This window comes from Rhinolophus ferrumequinum, chromosome 7, assembly GCF_004115265.2.
Source record: "Rhinolophus ferrumequinum isolate MPI-CBG mRhiFer1 chromosome 7, mRhiFer1_v1.p, whole genome shotgun sequence".
Lineage (NCBI taxonomy): Eukaryota > Metazoa > Chordata > Mammalia > Chiroptera > Rhinolophidae > Rhinolophus > Rhinolophus ferrumequinum.
In genome coordinates, this window is record NC_046290.1 from 93,282,044 (window position 1) to 93,300,534 (window position 18,491).

The 18,491-nt window shown below is 57.2% G+C and overlaps 1 protein-coding gene across 9 annotated transcripts; it reads right to left on the minus strand.

Annotated features, from left to right (window-relative positions):
• Positions 1 to 461: 461 nt before the first annotated feature.
• MLXIPL (MLX interacting protein like) lies at positions 462 to 18,105 on the minus strand. 9 transcript variants are annotated; one of them, XM_033110919.1, is made up of 17 exons: positions 17,740 to 18,104; positions 13,892 to 13,998; positions 10,155 to 10,237; positions 9,910 to 9,999; positions 9,556 to 9,600; positions 8,809 to 9,010; positions 8,604 to 8,684; positions 5,505 to 5,674; positions 3,705 to 4,233; positions 3,424 to 3,479; positions 3,198 to 3,345; positions 2,937 to 3,046; positions 2,726 to 2,845; positions 2,427 to 2,617; positions 2,223 to 2,346; positions 1,506 to 1,635; positions 462 to 1,233 (listed from the first exon to the last, which is right to left on the minus strand). In XM_033110919.1, the coding sequence occupies exons 1-17, from the start codon at positions 18,036 to 18,038 to the stop codon at positions 1,115 to 1,117; spliced, it is 2,604 nt and encodes an 867-aa protein (XP_032966810.1). In that variant the 5' UTR covers positions 18,039 to 18,104; the 3' UTR covers positions 462 to 1,114. The 9 variants fall into 9 exon arrangements, with proteins under 9 accessions (XP_032966810.1, XP_032966809.1, XP_032966813.1 ...); XM_033110918.1 differs by having other exon boundaries at positions 3,198 to 3,348; XM_033110922.1 differs by having other exon boundaries at positions 2,427 to 2,554; positions 17,740 to 18,103.
• Between the last annotated feature and the right edge of the window lie 386 nt (positions 18,106 to 18,491).

Genomic DNA, 18,491 nt, shown 5'->3' on the forward strand with positions numbered 1-18,491 from the left:
ATCCCAACCAAGTGGCCATCCAGTCTGTTTGCACATCTCGCACGGGGGAACATTACTAGTCCTGAAGTAGCACGTTTTCCTTCTGGATGGTTCTGATGGATGGCCCTGTCACTTCCACTCCTGGGTACTAGCTCTTCCATCTTCTAACTTGGAAGGTGGTGAGCCTCTCTGAATCCCCTCCTGGCCATGGAGGGAGGATTTCCAGGACCATCTTGTCTTGTCATCTCTGCCTGGATGACAGCAACAGCCTAAAACTGTTCCTTCTGTTTCTACCCTTGCCCCACTGCGGCCTATTCTCAACTCAACACCCAGTAGGATCCTTTTTAGAAGTTACCTCTGATCTTGTCCCAACTGTAGTCAAAACCCTCCAGGGGCTTTTCAGCTCAGGGGAAGAGCTTTCAAGACCACCTCCCATTGACGACCGACTCTCTCCATCCCAGAGCAAGATATGCTGACAGTTCCCAACAGTTTTTGTTTTTATTGGTCAAGAATTTTTTTTACAAAATCCACACACACATATCCACACACACACAAGATGTCTGCCCTGGTTTGGCTACCCTCTGCCCTGCTGTCTCCTGGGATGAGAACTTCCTGGACTCATCCACCCAGGGACCTATCCTATAAACACCCCCAGGTTACCAGTGAAGGGGCAAAGAGAGGGAACCTCCTTTTCTGCTTCTCTGCTCAGAAAGAGGCCTGTGTCCCACCTGTGGGGGAGCAGGTGAGAGTGACAGGGAAATAGGATTATCCCCTTCCGTCTTCAAGCTCTCTGAGTTGCTAGTTTAGACCCCCAAGTGACAAAGCTGCTAAGGCCTTGGGATCATCTTCTGCTTGAAGATTCCCCACCCCCATTTTGCAGACTGGAAAATGGAGGTCCAAAGAGGGATTATGAGTCCCCTAAGTCACAGTGTTAGTCAGTAGTAGAGCAGGGCCTGGAACTCAGCTCTCCCTGGCTTTCAAGAGGTGGGAAGAAGCTTGGGTCTTGCTTAATTCTCAGGAAAGGGGACATCCAGGGCCTGGGGTAGGAGGGGAGTGCCCAGAAGTTGTCCCTGGAGCCGACGCCCAGAGAAGGTAGCTCCAGGACAGCTGAGTGAGTAGCAGGGTCTGGCCAGCACTATAACGGTTTGCCAAGGGTGCCCTCTGTGACTGCCCGTGTGGCTTGCTCGGGTATACAGCCTGGGTCTGTCAGTATACTGGTAGATGTGCTCAGCTGGCGGAGGGAGTTCAGGACAGCTGGGGAAAGAGAGAGAGAAAGATACCTCCTGGGGCCAGGGCCCTGCCCTTGGCTGCTGAAGACAAAGGGCGGGGGGAATTGGCAAGACTGTCAGCCCCTCCTAGGACCTCTGTCTACCAGTGTCCTGGTGGCGGGGGAGGGGTGGGGACCCACCAGGGGGCATGGTGGGATGGCCAAAACCCTAGGCTATATTGAAGGCAGGCTGAATCTGGGATCTGAGCAGAGTAGAACCCTCTGCCCTGAGGCCTGGAGAGACAGGTGGCTCACGTACTTGGCCGGAGAGCGGGCAGGGAACAGTACTGGTCCAGCCAGGCCAGCGAGGTCTGGCGGAGGCTCTCCAAGCTTGCCGTGGACACCATCCCGTTGAAGGACTCGAAGAGAGGTCGGATGAGGATGCTGAACTAGGCTCAGGTCAAGGAGCAGGCCTGTTAGTCCAGCCAGTATCCTCACCCCCCTCACATGTAGCCCTGACATCTGGCTCAAACCAGGGGAAAGGCCTGGTCAGTGTGAAGCCGTGGACTCCCAGGCCTCCCATCCTGCCACGGCCTGCCCAGCTAACTGGCTCTCAGCTCTACCCTAGCCCTCGCTCCTCCATGGCCCTTCTGGGTTAGACCATCTCCCATCCCTGGGCTTCCTGCCCTGGCTCAGTCAAGGCCTTGACCAGGGAAGGGGGTAAGCAATTTCTTGTCTTTCCTAGGGCCCAGCCCACTCACGCCCCTCAGAGTTCACGTTTTCGCAAACTGCCCTTGGGACTTTCTGTGAGCAGGGCTGTGGTCCCCCCACCCAGTTTCCCTCTGCTCCCAGCCCATCACTGGGCAGTCCTGCTGGCAAAGATGCCAAGGTGCGTGCGGAAGGAGGGGGCAGAACTGGAGCCCCTTCCCCTGGGAGCAGCTCTGAGACCCTGCCTGGCCTATGGAGCTGAGCCTGCAGCCAAGCACAGCCTGGTCTGGCTGCAGCACTCACTCCGCTGCTGGCCAAATGAGGATACCACCCAGAACTTCCAGTTGTGCAGTGTGCGGGTCCGGACATAATCATCAAACATGTCTCGCATCTGGTCGAAACGCTGGTGTGTGATGGGCACCCCGGTAGCTGGCAGTTGCTGCTGGCACCGGCTGGGGGCATGGGGCGGGTCAGGGGTTGGGAGTCAGGTGGCAGGGCTCTTGCCCAGGCCCGCAGGTCCCCATCTACTTACTTAATGGCAGCGTTCAGCTCCTCGATCTGGTCCCGCAGCTGCTGGGCCTCCTCCTGCAAGGCCGCCCGCTCCTGCTGCAGCATGGTGATGTACTCGGCGGTCTTCTGCAGCGTCATTGCTTTGCTGACCTGCAGGCATCGCCAGTGTGGACTCAGGTGCTGGAGCCCTCCAGCCTGGGACCCACTGAAGCACTGAGGGGGTGGAAAGAGGCAACTGGGTGTTCTGGGGTTTGGTTTTGGGTAGGGGGTCCACAAAGTGCCCTGTGGTTCTGGGGGTGCCAGATTGGATTGCGGGCTCACCTTGAGGCTGGGCTGGGCACTGAGCGTGCTCACCAGCCCATGCAGGGTGTCAAACCCCAGCTTGATATTGAAGCGCCGCTTCTGCTCTGCAGAGATGTGGGTGATGCGACGGTTCTCAGTCTTGGGGGGCAGAAAGTGGGGTGAGCATAGGAAAGAGTGTGGGAGGGTTTAGGGGTAGCAAACACCTCTTGGGGTAAGGGGGTAGTTCCACCTTGTCCAGACGGCTCCGGTTTAGAACGGGTTGAGGGGAAGAGACTCGGACACTCAGAGTCCCCAAGCCTGGCATGGAGTTGAGCTCCCCAGACAGCCGCCGCTCACCACCTGTGGCAGGGATAGACAGACCCACAGACAGACCAACACAGGGGAGACGGCCCTTGCTCCGTCCCTCTCATCCTGGCCCCAGACGTAGTTCCACTTTCTTCCTTCTCCCTCCCTCCCCTGGAGTCCCCCAATTCCTGCAAACCCTGTTTACCACTGAGTGCTGGGGGCGAAAGCCGCTCTGCTTTGGGGACAATCAGGGGCCTGGGAGAGGCCAGAGTGGCTGGGCCTGGAGGTGGCCGGGGTGGTGTCGGGGCTGGGGTCGGGGGAAAGAAGGTGCAGGGGAATTCAGGGACCATCTCCTGCTGGGGTGAAGAAGGGTGAAGAGTTGGGGTGAAGCTCGGAGGCTCCCCCCCCACTCCCAGTGCCCACCATCTTACCGGGGTCTCTGGGGGCCGCAGGAGCGTGCTGGACATGAGTGGTGGCTCAGGCTTGGCTGTGCACAGGCAGAACGGTGAGGGCCACTGGGACTGGCCCCAAACCCTCATCTCCAAAGACCTCCTCCGTCCACTCCGAATAGCCCACACCCCTTTCAGGGCAGTCCCTTGTCCTTAATTCCTCCCCACCCTGTCCCCAGCTGAGCCTGTCCCTTAACCTTCACCCTCTACTCCCACATTTGTCCCCATCTCACCCTCAGTCAACCCTACCCCTCCCATCTCACCTGTTGTGAGCAGCTGTGTGAGGCAGGGGTTATTGCCCCCAACAGTGACAGGGGCCAAGGTGGGGGAGCTGGGTTTCTGCCCCCTTGGGGATGGTGTGGGGGGCTTGCCTCTGGACTGCAGGCCTTGGGGCACTGTGAAGTGAGGCCCAAATGGGGTCTCTGGATACCCCGAGGGTAGACGGTCCATGGGGAAGTGGGAAGGGTCAGGGCCTGGGCCAGGCTGTGGGCTGGGTGGAAATGCTGTGGGAGCAGGCAGTGGGGACACTCCCTGTGTGGGAGGGACAGTAGGGAAGGAGAATCTGGGAGGGAAGAGAGGCTCTTCCTGTAGCATCGTAGGCGGTGGAGCCATAGGAGGGAAGAGGGATGGGGGACAGGGCTCCAGGCCAGGCCCCTTGGCAGGAGCAGGGTATTGAAGGAGGGGTAGGGGTGTGGGAAGCGGGGGGAGCTTGGGCTTGGGGTCTTCAGGAAGAAGGAAATCAGAGCCCAGGAAGGCACTGGAGTCCACGGAACCAGGGCAGCTGCTCCGAGCCTGGTTGGGGGGACAGACAGATAGCAGGGGAGAAGGCTAGCCTTTGCAGCCACCCAGGCAGCCTCCTGCCCTGGCTGAGCTCTGGACTGGGCACTGGGAAAGATAAGAGACATGATCCCTGTCCTTCAACACACACACAAGGGAAATTATAACCTAATGAGAGGAGGGAGTGGAACGCATTTATGCACAAATTAGGCACGAGAAAGAGCATCAATCTTCCTGCCCACCCATTCATTCACCAAATAATTTATCCATCCATCCATCCATCCATCTACCTATTTATTCTCTCACCTATGAGCTGACTCATCTATCTCTCCATCAGCCCACTAGGTACTAATACATTCACCAATCCACCCAACCATCTATACTTCCTTCATTCATCCACCACCCCTACATTCACCACTTATGCACCCACCACGCCATCCATTGATCTGCTAAACTATTGATTCATCTATGGATTCATTCATCAGCCCCTCCATCCATCCAACCACTCACTCACCTATATATACATCAATTCATATAAGCATCTACTCCCATCTACAATCCATCTGTCCATTCATCAACATACCCATCCATCCAGACACTCATTTATTCATTCACTTGCTCAATCATTTACCCAGTACTGTCAATGTGCTTGAACTGCGCTAGGTATGGAAGATGCAGTGGTGAGCAAAACATAACCTTTCCAGCAAGGAGCTCACTGCCCAATCCAGGAGAGAGACCCTCAACAATGAACTATGATAATGCCTGAAATGTCTGAGGAGGGAGGGAAAGGCATCGAACCCAGCAGCAGGTGACAACATCCGATTTAGGTCTGGGATTTCTTGAGCCAAAATGGTAGATTCACTGTTTCCCAAACACACTTTCTCAGCTTTCTGCCTCCATGCACTCATTTGAGCTTCTCCCATCCGACTTGCCCTCTACTGGTTTCTTCTGCCCAAATCCAACAAGTTCAGTAAGGCCCAGAACTCCCCCTCCTCCAGGAAGCCTTCCACAAGCAACCCAGCCCTCGGTGGTGCCTGCTCCATGCTCCCCCTGCCCTCAGCCTAACTCCCCCATAGCCATCTTGTCAATTCTATTTCATGGGGGGGTCTTTCCTCCACAGCTGAATTACACCCTCCCGGAGAGGAGAGCAGAAATGTGGTCATTCGCCCCCGCCAGTGTCTCTCGGTGGACCAAGAACAGGACTAGTCACTCAGAAAGTGCCCGGAATACCTCCTGGATATGGGCAGGTGAGCTTGGTAAGGCTGGGTGGGGTGGGGGGAACTCACCTGCAGGCGGTCATGCCCTGAGAGGTGGGTCATGCCTGAGGAGGCTGGGGGTACCTCCACACCCAGGACCCCACTGCTGAAAAGAGGGTCAGCCATGGGGCTAACGCTGGGGGGCTCCAGGAAGTCTGAAGGCGTGGGCGTCTGTGGGAGGCGGTTGTTGGTGAAGAAATCTGTAATTCAGATACACAGGGTGGCAGCAGTTAGGGCTAAGGCCATGGCTAGAAGCTGTGGGAGGAGAGCGGACCTCGTGCCCTGTCCCCAGGCTGGGCTGGGGAGGGGGGGCTTCCACAGGAGATTGTGAAACTGGGAGAGTTTCTGTCTCACTCAGGGGAAGCAGCAAGAGGCTCGGGTGGGATGGGCCTGAGTGGAAGACAGCAGGGAACTGTGTGGCAGGGTGAGCAGGACCCCAGAAGTAGCTTTCCCACTGAGCCCCACACTTGGCTCATGAGGCCCCTTCCCCGTCCCCAGGCCTACACCCTCCCCTTGCTGCTCCTGTTACCAGGCCTGCTGGGATGTAGAAGGCAGGGGGAAGGGTAATAGAGTGTGCCAGGGAGGGAAAGGGGTGAGGTCCAAGGGAGGAGGTCTGGGTGACACGAGTTCAAGGGGTGAGAGGGGTCAGGAGGTCAGTGGGTCTGGGACAAGTTGGTTTGTTGGAAGGTCAACAAGTGGGGCCTCAAGAGTAGAGCCCAGGAGTGGGTTGAAGGGGCTAAGGGGGTGATACAGGTCAGAGATGGGCTCAGGGTTGGGGCTGGAGTATAGAGGGTGCTGGAAAACCAAGACGACTTGGTGGGGAGGGGGCAATCAGATTTTGTGAGGTGCGGGTTGTGTAAGCCCCAGGCTATTCTGGTTTTGGGAAGCAGCTGCCTGCGGCCTAACCACATCCCGGGCCTGGGTGCTGCCCGCCCACCCGCTCCCTTCCGGGCACCTTTCTCTGACCCTGACCAGCCTTCAGTCTGCACCAGCTCCCAAGGCCTCCTGGTCTGGTCAGACGCAGCCCTACCCCCTTGCATGGGCCCCGGCCCCCCAGCCAAGACAGCTGGTCAGGTCTCTCCCCCAGGGGCCACCTGAAAGGAGACCCAGGAGTGGGACAGAGAAGGCCACACTAAACCTTGAGACTGACGGGGTCAAACCTGTGTGTACACCTTTTGTGACTCGGGCCCACATGTCACTCGGGCCCACGTGTCAGTGTGTGATGTCATGCAGCATCTGCCTGTCTGCCTCGCTGTGTGTCTGTCCCACTGTCTGTAGCTCTGAGTCTGCGTGCACCTGCCCTGATGTGAGCTACTCGATGTGTGTATGTCTGCCCTGTGCCCGTGTGTGTGTGTGTGTGTGTGTGTGTGTGTGTGTGTGAGTGTTCTTGGCCACACTGTCGGAAGGGATCTTCTTGTCCTGTCTCCCTTTAACGAAGGAACTGGGTGGCAGGGTGAGCAGCCTGATTCTCCATTCTCCGGAGACGGGGGCCTCCTCACAAGGCCCCTGAAGCCTGAGCTCTAGAACCAGCCACATTCTGGGCCTGGCCCCAGGTGCCAAGAGCCACGGAGCAGCTGCCTGCGCCCTGCTGCGGGCAGCCCTGTCCCCAGGGCTCAGCAGGCCTCGTGGGGCAGAGAGCCCAGCTCATCACTAAGCCACCACCACCCTCTTAGAGTGCAGGCTTGTCCCCACCCGGGCTTGAGAGAAGCCGCTTCCTAGCCCGAGTCACCCACTGAGTCCCTCCCTAGTGTGCTCCCCACACTGACCTACCGTCCCCTCCCCAGCCCCCTCCCATCTGTAAGCACCCCTCACTGAACCCTCTCCTCACCAGCCCCCTCACTGGGTTTCCTTTCCAGCGAGGACCTCTTGGGGACAATCACAGCAGTAGCCCTGGCAGCCCCAGTGCTTCCTGCCCTCCCGGTGCACGGAGCACTTCAGGGGGCTACACTAGCCACCTCTTCTGCATGACACCCCCACCATAGGTTGCCCACATGCACCACCCACCCCAGCAGCCACCCTGGGTTGAGAGAAGTCATTCACTTCCTAGCCCCAGGTTTTGCCCAGAGCCCAGGGTGGGGGCGGCTGAGCTCCTACCTGTGGCAGGGGTTTGTGTGCCCAGACAGGGCCACTGTCCTCCCAGGCTGGTCTGCTCCCAGGTCACTGCCATCAACACTTCTGCCCCCTCACCCCCCACGCCCGCCAAAGGCTGAGGCAGAGGTGGGGGTGGTTCCTCATTCCCTAGTCCCCGCCCCATAGGCCTCCACCTCTTGACTGACAGGCCCCGGACCCTGTGGGGAAGGTGTGAAGGGGTCACTGAAACTAAGCCTTTATCCCAGGAACCCACTTTCTGCCCCCTAGGCCTCGGCTGAGATAGGCTGAGCCCCAATGTCTACCTGACCCCCAGAATAGCTCTGGAGTCCTCTAAATGTAGGAATATCAGGGCTGTCTCCAAGATCTACAGCTAAGTGAAGCAAGCAATGTGGGGAAGCGTGTACCCTGAAAACAAAAGCAGACGTTTATCCCTGTGTGCTTATTTTACACAGATATGAGTATCTCTGGAAGTACATGAGAAACCAGTGACCTTGTGGCCCTGGAGATCAGGACAGGGAGTCAGGAAAATATATTACTTAAAGCAAAAAGCTTTACCAGATATAGTTCCTGGGATTTTCTTAAAAATAACATAAGAGGGGAGCAGTGGGTGAGTTCTATATGAAACAAGACTGGCCAAGAGTTGCTGAATGTTGAGGTTGGTAACGGTTACATGAGGGCTCCTTCAACTCTCTACTTGCGTGTATGTCAAATGTTCTTTAATAAATAGCTTTTTAAATGAATTATGTAAATAAATAGACCCAAACAAATCACAGGCCCTTTCCTTCCTGAGAGAGTCCCAGCATCCACTGCTTTCCTGGGAGCTCCCAGGGTCTGCGGCTTCAAAGCCCCTGTCCCATCCCCTGCCCAGGTACTCGGTCTGGCCCTGCTCTCCCCTGAGGCCACCCCAGCTTCATCCCAAGGCCAGACAAAGAGACACCAGGAAGATCTCTCAGAAGTTACCCGGACCATCCACCCTCCCCAGGAGTGTAGCAATGGCCTGAGGTCAGCCTTGGGCTCTCCTCACACTGCCTGCCCCACCTGAGATCTCCATTAAGTCATCCAGGCTGGGCTGCAGAGGCGTCAGTTCGGGCTGGATCATGTCAGCATTATTGACGTAGGCTGGAGGCGACAGTGGTGACATCAGAAGCAGCAGGCAGGATGGAATGGGGGCACTGGTCCCCGGCCATCCTCCCTTGGCTGCCTGGGTTCTCAAAGGCCTTCTTTCCCGGGTACAGGCCCTCACCGGCCTCGGGGGGCAGCTGCAGGGGTGTGGGGCTGGGCTGAGTCATGGTGAAGAGCGTGTCGGAGATGTCGGACAAGAAACAATCCAGGTCCAGAAGCTGCCGCCCAACGGGCTCCTCCTCCGGGCCCCCCAGCAACACAGGCACCACGCTGGAGAAGAGCTGCTCGCACCATCGGTCTGGTGGCTGCCATCCCGCTTCCGCCTAGGGACACAGAGCTATTAGTAGCAACCCAAGGGCTCCAATGCTCCCACTCTCCCCTAGCCTGAGGACACAGGGGTCTCCCGCTGCCCCTGGTCCTTCCACGTCACCCCCCCCCCAAAGGGATGAAGGGGTCAGCTAGTGTGAGGGCCTCTCTGCACACAGCCCTTCCTCACCTCTCTCTGATGGACCCAGTTTGCGGCCTGGAAGGCTAGGGCCATCCCATTGGCCTCTGACAACTACCCCCAGGAAAGAGGCAGGGATGGCCTACTGAGGAGATCAGGGTCCCCTTTCTGCCCCATACTTTTTCCTGCCGGGGACCTCAAGTTTTTAGGACCCTTTGTTCCCCCATCCCTCCCCACCACTTGCTCAGTCATCCAGAAGGGTTAGGGTCTTCCCACCACTGCGTTCCAAGGGCTCAATTAATCAGAGGACCAGGGCCACGCCCACTCCCCTGATGTCCCGATATCACCAAATCCCACAAACCACCACTGCCTCCGCCCACCCAAAGGGAAGCTGTCAATTCTCTTGGTCCAGAGATCACTCACCTGCTTTGGGGCCAGGAGATCCCCTTCCCTGCTGGACTTACGGAGCTGCAGGAACACACAGAGGTGGACACTGGATTCCTTGGCCCTCCTCCATCACTCCATGCCAAGGCCTCCCCTACTCACAAGCTCCCCCAAATCAACGGGATCCCCCATTTCCCCTCAGGAGCTACTCCTCCCTGGAAGGTAAGGAGGCTGCGAGGAGGCCCTATGGCCACACGGTGGCGATGTCAACCTGGGTCTTAATGGCGGGAGGGGCTGGGGGTCGAGGGAGCCCCTCCAGGGCCCTTCCAAGAGAAGCAGTGGCCAGCAGCCTCAGAGGAAAGGTCTGGGGCTTCTCCCGGGGCCCCCACTGACCCGCTTTTTGTAGTAGATGCGCCACTTGTGGTACTCGCGCATCACCACCTCAATGCGCCGCTTCCAGTAATTTCCCTCCAGGACCACCGCCTGGGAAGGGTCGGGAAGGGATCAGTGCGGGGTGGGGTGGGGGTAGGGGGGCAACACTGACTCCACCCCTCAATCCGCATCTGGGCCGGCCCTTCATGCCGAGCCAGGGGAGAGACCGGAGGCAGGTGGGTGGTGGTCCCTTCAGTCTCAGCTACCTCAGGTTTCCCGTGCTCGTCAGCCTCAGGTCCCTGCAGGGGGGTCACGAAGCCACACACTGGACTCCTCCTCCGCTCCACATCTGAGAGAAGGGCGCTCGGTCAGTGGTGCCCAACTCCCTCATCTCCCACCCCAAGGGGACTGGGACTCAAGTGCCACACTACAAAATCCTGCCTGGCTTTCCATGCGCAGATTAAGTGCCACCTCCTCCAGGAAGCCTTCCTACCTTTCTCCTTTAGCCCTACCAGATTTCCCTTTTCTATGCGACCCTGTGAAATGAACCCAGCCTAGTAGGTAGGCAGGCAATGCTTGCAGAACGGGATTTGGGGGTCACAGGGAGTGAGCTGCCCTAAGAACATCCTGGCCAAGGGCGTCCAGATAGCTCAGCTGGTTAGAACACAGTGCTCTTAAAAACAAGGTTGCCGGTTTGATCCCCACATGGGCCACTGTGAGCTGCGCCCTCCACAACTAGATTGAAACAACCACTTGACTTGGAGCCGATGGGTCCTGGAAAAACACACTTAAATAAATAAAAGATTTTTCTTTTTTCTTTTAAAGAACATCCTGGCCAGACTGGCAGGCCAGGGGCCCAGAGCCCTCAGTTTCCTGCCTCAGACTCTTTGTCGCTGCCCACGCTGATCTCAGAGAACCACCCCTTGTCTACTTCAGGCCACCTACCTGAGCTCTTTTTCCACCTCCTTTACTCCTTTCCCTGTCTCCAATTCTGATCTCTCTCCAGGCTCTTTCCTTCTGGCCTATAAACACATTCCAGGTTCTCCTTTACCTCCCAAACTTTTCCCTTCCCTGTGCTACCAAACAAGCTAATGCTTTTGTTTTCCTCCCAAACTCTAGAAGAGTTATCACTTCTACCTCCATTTTTGCACCTTCCAGATTCATCTTCACCTCTTATAACTCAGCATTTGCCCCAACGCCCACCTCCCAACCGCTTTCACCCTGCCCCTTTCCAGCTTCAGACTCATTTCCCAGTTTCCTAGGGACCCTCCACTAGGATGTCCCAAAACCTGTCACTCTCAGATGTTTGGGTGGGGCCAGAGCAAGCACAGGGTGGGACTGAAACCTGGGGGTGGGACGTGGGTCAGGGACAGGAAGGTTTGAAGTCCTCAGCCAGAGGTCTGGCCTTCAAAACCCTGGAACCCCCAGGCAGTGACTTTCTGGCAGTCCTGAGAAAGAGGGCTTCAGGGGTGTCCATGAGGGTCTGTCCTGCCCGAGCCCTCAGCCAACTTCCTCTGGGACAATTGACAAAGAGGAGAGGGACCACCCCAACATGAAATTTCTTGGGAACTTCAGCATCATTTACAAAGTTCTGTCCTAAAGGACATTCTCCAAAACGACCTCCATGGGATTGCAGTGGGGTTGGGGTGGGGGGTTTCCTGGTTGCTGAGCGTGGCTTGGACAGAAAACAAAGGGAGAGGCCCTTAGGTGTGTGGACTCCCAGGGGTTACAGCAAGGAGAGTCTCAAACAGTATCTGCCCCTGGCTTCCCAGATGAGGAAATGAGTACCAGGAAAGAATAAGTTTGCCCAGAGCCCCCCGAGAATCAGGGCTGAGCAGACCTGGCCGAATCACCTGCCCCCCCCCTCCGCTCACCCCCCCCAAGCTCTGGATGGAAGAGCAATGACCATGTGGCTGCCTGGGATGGGGCAGGCTTTATATACCAATGAGAAGTTCATCCTTTCATGCAGCCACCTAGCCCCTTGCACCTATTCTGGGACAGACGCTGGGACAGGATCCTCGGATGACTCAGGGCACTCACAGCTTAGTGGGCGGGATGAGGAAAGCACACACATACATGAGCTAATGCCGGCTGGAGAGTCTGCCCATGACAGCGGCACAGTGCTCTGGGAGCTCAGAGGAAACTGAGATAATTTGGGGGTGTGGGGAAAAATGGGATCTTGGAGCCCAGGAGACTGCAGAGGGGTGGCAGGTGCCAGGGGAATGAGCCAGGCAGCACTCCAGCCCTTGCTACCTCTCTCCCTTTCCTGAAGCCCACCTGCAAACCTTGGGTGCCCAGAGAGGAGGAGCCTGACATTTTTTTCTCTGCCTGCCTGTGCTGTTGCTATTATCACACAGTAGTGATGGATCTCAGGGTTCACCCTCAGGGAGCCCTTGTGTGTGTCTGCGTGATGCTGAGATATGATTGTTTTGAAAACTCACAGCAGACTTCAGCAGTAGGATCTATTATTATGCCCACTTACAGATGAGCAAGCTTCAGCTAGCGATGGCTAGGAATAGCTAGGGACTTTGCCAAGGTCACACAGCAAGGGCATACTAGAACTTGACTCAAACCCACCTCTGTCTGACTCAGAACCTGGGGTCCTTCCAGCTACTTGTACAATAGCTGTAGACCAGAGTCCTCTGGGTGAGGAACCCAGGTGGCATCCGAAATTTCTGCAGAGAGAAGGGTTTGCATCCCAACCAGCTTTGGGGGGAAAGGTAGAGGGTGAAACCTCAAGGTAGCCAGGTGAGGGTGGGGGAACGGACAATGACACTAATTCCCCAGGCATATCAGCTTCCTGGTTTGGTCAGGGTCTGTTCTCGGATGAGGACTGGAAACCACTCAGCAGGGTGCAGTGGAAGGAGCACGGGGCTCAAAGTTGGAGAGCCTTAGACTTGCAGCCAGCCACAGCTCTGCTCGTTTTATGCTCTGTGACCTTGAGTAAGTCACTTGCCTTCTGGGCCTCACTTGCTCATCTATGAAATGGGACTAATACCATCTCTCTCCCAGGGTTGTTAGGAAGCCTTAAATAAGACGATTTATTAAAGTACTGGGCACATAGATGCATAGAAACCAAAAAACACTCCCTCTCTCTGCTGAGATGGAATGCAGTGGGGCCAGTACAGAGAATACCGTGTATGGTGGTTCGTTCCCTCCTGGGCTGTGTGTTCCCAGCTCAGCGCAGCCTTTGATCCTGCAGCAGGACCTAACTGAGCTGGACAGGTCCCAACACAGGGCCAACTAGTCTGAGGCCTCTCAGCCTCTGTTGCCCTGCCACGGGGAGTGGCAGGTGGTCTTGTATCCCCAAATGAATGACTGTGACCTTCTCAAGGGTACATCAGATTCAACCATCATTTATTGAGCACTTTGTGCCAGACCTGTTCATACCTGTTATCTCCATGCCAACCGTGAAAGGGAGGACTATTGGCCTCATTTTATAGATGAGGAAATAGGTTCAGAGGGGTTAGACAACTTGCCTGCAGTCACACAGCCATCAAGGGGCAGAGACAGGGTGGGAAACCAGCTCTGGGTGACTCCAAGTCTGGAGTCCCTTCCACTCTCCCACATAGCCCTTCTGGGCTCCTTCCCCGCAAATCTCCATGGGGGGCACTAGTTGGAGGTTCAGTAAGGACTTCAATGAAAGGCTGGTGGAGACCCCACTTGCAAAGTAACAGAATTAACCCAGGTAATGTCCAATACCTCTTTCTACCCTGGCGTTTGAGGCACCTGACTATAGTAATGGGATGCAGAATGGGCCCTGAATTGTTCCCCCGATCGCAGCCCACCTTAGGACTTCCAAGGGGTGTCACCCAACTTCACATTGGAGAGTACCCTTAGGGACACATTCCCCGCGACTCTCTGGGGGTCAGAAGCTATTCAGGGGTGATGGTGCTGGGGGCTTGGTCTCCCCCAAAGCATTCTCCTGGTGCTGGCTGGGGGGGTCCTGGGCAGCCCCCCAGCTACATCACTGCTCCTGGGAACGCCCATGGCACCCACTCACACTGGATATACCAGGCCCTCCAGATGGCATTGTTGAGGCGGATCTTGTCTCGGCAGAGCAGCTTGAGGCCTTTGAAATTCTTCCACTTGGGAGACACCAGCTTGCCACTGTCAGAGGGAGAGGGCTGGGTCACGGGGGTGGTGGAGAAAGGGGAAGGTTGGAGGGGGCTTGCGCAGGGGCTGCTCCCACACTCTTCCCGTGCACCGGGCACTCATCTATGGTGGGCAATTTGAAGGACCCTCTCAAATCCTGGCCCGTAATCTAACCTGCCTCAAATTCCTACCCTGAGAGTCAGGCTTTTAAAATACTCTCCCAGGTCTCTACCAGGGGCCCTTGTGTTCTTCGGTGAGACATGCTTATTAATCTACTACCAGAACTAAGCCAGGGCTGGAAGCTGTTTATCAGCTCAGTTCTTGAAACAACAGCCAGTGGCCTTCCAGGCATCTGTCTTACAGTCCAGCTAGCGTGGATTCTCAGATGCATTTCTTACTGAAGGAAACTGAAGATCAAGAAGGGAAAGGGACACGCCCAAAGCCACATGGCAGAGACTCACTCAGGCCCTGCAGCTTTTTCTCCACCAGTTTCGCTGGCCCCCTTAGGTCCAGTATATGTGTAAGGTTTGGGCGGAGAGGGAGTCTCTTCACCAGAGGTGGCCTCCAAGAAGCCAGTCACTGCCTTTTCATTGCCCTTCTGGTGTCTGCCCAGCCTCGAATCCTAGGATGGTAATCTGGAATGAGCTGGAAGGAGTGCCCCTTCTTAGGGGTGTGCCCAAAGCAATACCATTAGGGTGCAAAGGAAGGCAGCTAGGATGGTGGAGTGGTGAGCAGTGGGGAGACAGCACACTGACCCTAACCCTAGCAGTCAATCAAATCCATGAGACAGAAGGGCTCTACAGAGGTGTGGGGCTTGACTCAGCGTCCTGCTAGGCACAGGCCGAGTCTGCCACCCCCAGAGAGCTGACCTAGGAGATCAAGATGCTCATGGTCTTAGACCCCTGCTTGTCCCTCCGTCCTCGTGGTCCACAAGCCAGGGTTGTATACACGTCCCCTCTGGCTCACCTTCCCCAGCCATTACTCATATGGAAAGCTGACGCCTCCAGGCTTAGTCTTTCAGAGCACAGAGCACCAGGCCTGCTCTCTCCAGGGGCCTCTCCCTCATCATGGGGGTGGGGGGTAGCTGGGTGGGAGTCTGACTCCTATAGCCCCTTGGGTGCATGGGTCACTGGGTCCTCTCTCTTCTGGTTTCCAAGCTCCTATGTTTGCTTGGAGTGGGGACAGGGGAGAACTGCCACGCAGGGCCCAACAGGCCTCATTACCCAAATAGAGTACATAGCCCAAGAGTCCAGGCCCGCTGGCTGGCCCCCTCCCTCCTAAGTTAGATAAACACCATCTGTCTGGAGACTTGCGGGGGCTCCTGGACCAGCTTCTTTTGTGGAACCTGGGCTGGGGGGGGGGCAAGGAGGGGGCTCCTGAGTTTATTCCCCTGCCTGTATCCTAGCAACCTCCCAGTCCACTCTGAGCACCCAGTGCCCCCCCCACCTGCCTGCCCTTCCTCTTCCAGAGGTTGTAGTGTTGTGGGCAGGTAGGGCTGGGGGAGATGAGGCAGTGATATAATCTAAGCTCAGAAGGAAAGGTCTGTGCTGGACCTGTTTATCTGAGGGGAGGAGAGGGGCCCAACCTGGAGCAGAAAGCCTGGGGCCAGGGTTCAAGGGCTTCTTATAACCACAGATAATCTGGGAATCTTGGGGGTGGGTTGGGGGAAACTCAGAACTCATAGTTCCGCTCCCCTCCTCCCATGTATATCTACCTTACAGTAACTCCTTTAGTCTCCCTGACAGGATCCTACTTGCTCTCTAACTTCCCTGAGGCCATTCTTTCCATAGCTCTGATTACAGCTCTGGCCAGCTCTGACCATGAACAAGTGTGTTCTTAGAACCTCCAGAACCTGCCTCCCTGGGGCTTCCACCCACAGAACCATAGAACATGGGGATCCTCCTAGAAGAGAAGTCCTCTCTCTGCCCACACTGCCCTTCTGGGGGTGCAAGATGGCCAGGCATCTGCAGGTTGTCCTCCAGGCCCATCTGGCCAGCTCTTCCCAGCACCTCTGGACCCCTTGCCTTGCTGTCCCTTCCCCTTCACTCCCTCTTGGGACACCCTGGTTTCAGCAATCCTCTCCCCTCCAGGGAACCCCTATAATTATGAGACTTTAAGAACTGAGCCTCAGTTTTTTCCTCTACCAAATGGGGGAACCCAAAAGCTCCATCCCCGGTTCTTGGGCCAACCAGGGCAGGCCAGAGAGAGTGAATATTCCAGATGTTTAGGAAAAAGCACAGCTCTCTCCAACCTAGCTGTCCCTGACTGGGATCACACTAGTTTCTAGTCAGCCTCTTAGTGGGGGCAGTTCTTGGTGTGTGCTCTGTCCCCTACCTTGCCACCTTCCCTGAACCTCCCCTTGTGGTCACTCATGGTCTGGGGTGCAGGGTGGGCGTGAGCCAGCCCAGGTAGAGAGGTGTGTGGTGTAAACTAGAAAGTTGCAGTTGGAAGTGGGTGGGAAATGTTGGACTGGGGCGTAGGGGTGCCTGCACCTAGTGTCCCAGGACCTCAGACGCCCTGCTTAGGCGGTCTGTGAAGTCCGAGGGGGAGGGAGGGTAGGGGATGGGAATCTGAACTTTCTACATTGGTCTGGCGCCTGGGACTATCGGGTTGCAACATGACCTGGGCCCGGGGCCAGAGCTTGAGGGCCAAGGTTACATCGCTTCCAGCCAATGGGGTCGCGGCTGGGCAGCTGCGGTTGGGGGTGGGCAACACTCCCCCACAATCTCCACCCCAGCTCAGGCTCCGGGTCAGAGCAGCAAGTGCCGGTCTGTAGCCAACAGTTCTCTGACCGGGAGGAGCGCCGCACAAGAAAAGGAATATTTGCAGAGAAAAGATCAAGGACTGACTATCCCCCTTTCTCCCCTACGGTTTTCGGTTGATAATTTATCCAGGCCCCTCCGCTCGGGGGAACTTTGCTCCAGGGCACTGGGCTAGGATCCAGGTTCACACCCTCCCTTAGGACGCAGGCGTGGAGCTAGAGCCGGGCTGCCGGCGCGCTCTGCGACGCACCAAGCAGGGACCTTAGGTGGCATTAGGCGTCCAGCCTCGGTTCAGCCTCGCGCGGCGACGGGGGTAGGTGAGCCTAGCCTCCCGGAAACAAGCCCCTCACGGCCTACAGCACCCCCTGCCAGACCACGGCTAGGAAACTCTAGGCTAGGCGATCTGCACCCCTCTGGGTCCGCCCGGGGCACCCTCCTCCTACTACCCTCGACCTCGCATATCAAGAACAGGTGTCCCGGCAATTGGGGGGTACAGGGTGGACGAAAGAGTGGGTTTCAATCGACTAGCTATGAACTGGGACAACCTTGGGCGCGAGGACTATCGAAATGGTGCAGAAATTGAGTGGGTGTGGGCCGGGGCGGGAGCAGACCCCTTCAGGTGATCTGGTGGAATGGCCCCCGAGTGGAGGGAGGGATGGCCTAGAGTCCTGGCATTTCTTTGAGGGCAGAGGAGTGGGGACGGGGCGTGGGGGCCGGCGGTGGGCAAAGGGAGGTAGAGGTGGAGGGCAGGCGGTCCGCACCCTGGGGAGAGAGTGATGGTCCTCAGAATGGGAACCAGGAGGTGCGCAGGCCCGGTGGGGGTCAGTGGTCTGGGCGAGGGTCAGAGGACGCTCGGGCCGGGGCAGGGGTATCCAGGATGTGGCCATAATCCAGAGCAGCCGGGGACCAAGGCTCAGGCCCGGGTGGGATGTCGCGGCCCAAGCCGCGGTCCCGCCCGGAGTGCGGAGGCCGTCGGGTCCCAGAGCCGTCCTACCTGTAGGCCAAGCTCATGCACTCGAAGAGGTGGGTGAGTGTGGGATCGATGCTGCGCGGCCCGAAGTCGGCCAGCCGCACGGTCCCCTCCTGGTCGCGCCTCCTGGTCAGCGAGTCGTTGTGCGGCGATGACACCATGAAGTGACCGCTGTGGATGACCTGTGAGCGGAGCAACCCGCCGGCGCTGCGGCGAGTACTCGGATCCTCCGAGTCCGTGTCTGAGTCCGAGTCCGGGCTGGGGACGACTCGCGGGCCCTGTAAGCCCGCGGCCAGACCTGCCAGCGCCCCGGCCATGGCCATCGCCACCTCCGCTTCGCCTAGGCTTGGTGGCGAGGCGGCGCGGCTAGGGTGGCTACACCGACCTTATTAGCATCGTCCCGCCCCTCTGTCCCAGTAGGCCGCTCAAGGGGGTGGGGCCTAGGTGCGGGAGAGCGGACAAGGCGGGGCTAAAATTAGCATAATCAATACGCCAGGTGGGAGCGCGTGGACCCGGAGCCCCATTAAGTCTACAGTTTGCAAGAGGAGGAGCCCCGTATGTCCCCTCCCGCCTTTCCTTCTGCTGTGATCACAGAGTCCTGGTGGAACCGTTCCTACTTCTCCCGAAAGGCGTCTCGGGAATATTCCGTTATCAGTCATTCACACCTGAGCCTGAAAGCACCTCAGTGCCTGAGGTTCCTGCTTCCAAGGGTACACTCTCGTGAAGCCCCTCACCTAACTACAACCCCACAGCCCTCTCTGATTGCCCGGCTCACA

What these genes read in the sequence shown, in the direction of transcription:
- MLXIPL (XM_033110916.1), bottom strand. Translation starts at nt 18,038, where the DNA reads ATGGCCATGGCCGGGGCGCTGGCAGGTCTGGCCGCGGGCTTACAGGGC. An exon ending in TGCATGAGCTTGGCCTACAG is followed by an intron (nt 13,999 to 17,739) that starts GTAGGACGGCTC and finishes TCCCTCTGACAG; the next exon opens with TGGCAAGCTGGTGTCTCCCA. An exon ending in CCTGCCCGCTCTCCGGCCAA is followed by an intron (nt 1,234 to 1,505) that starts GTACGTGAGCCA and finishes CTCTTTCCCCAG; the next exon opens with CTGTCCTGAACTCCCTCCGC.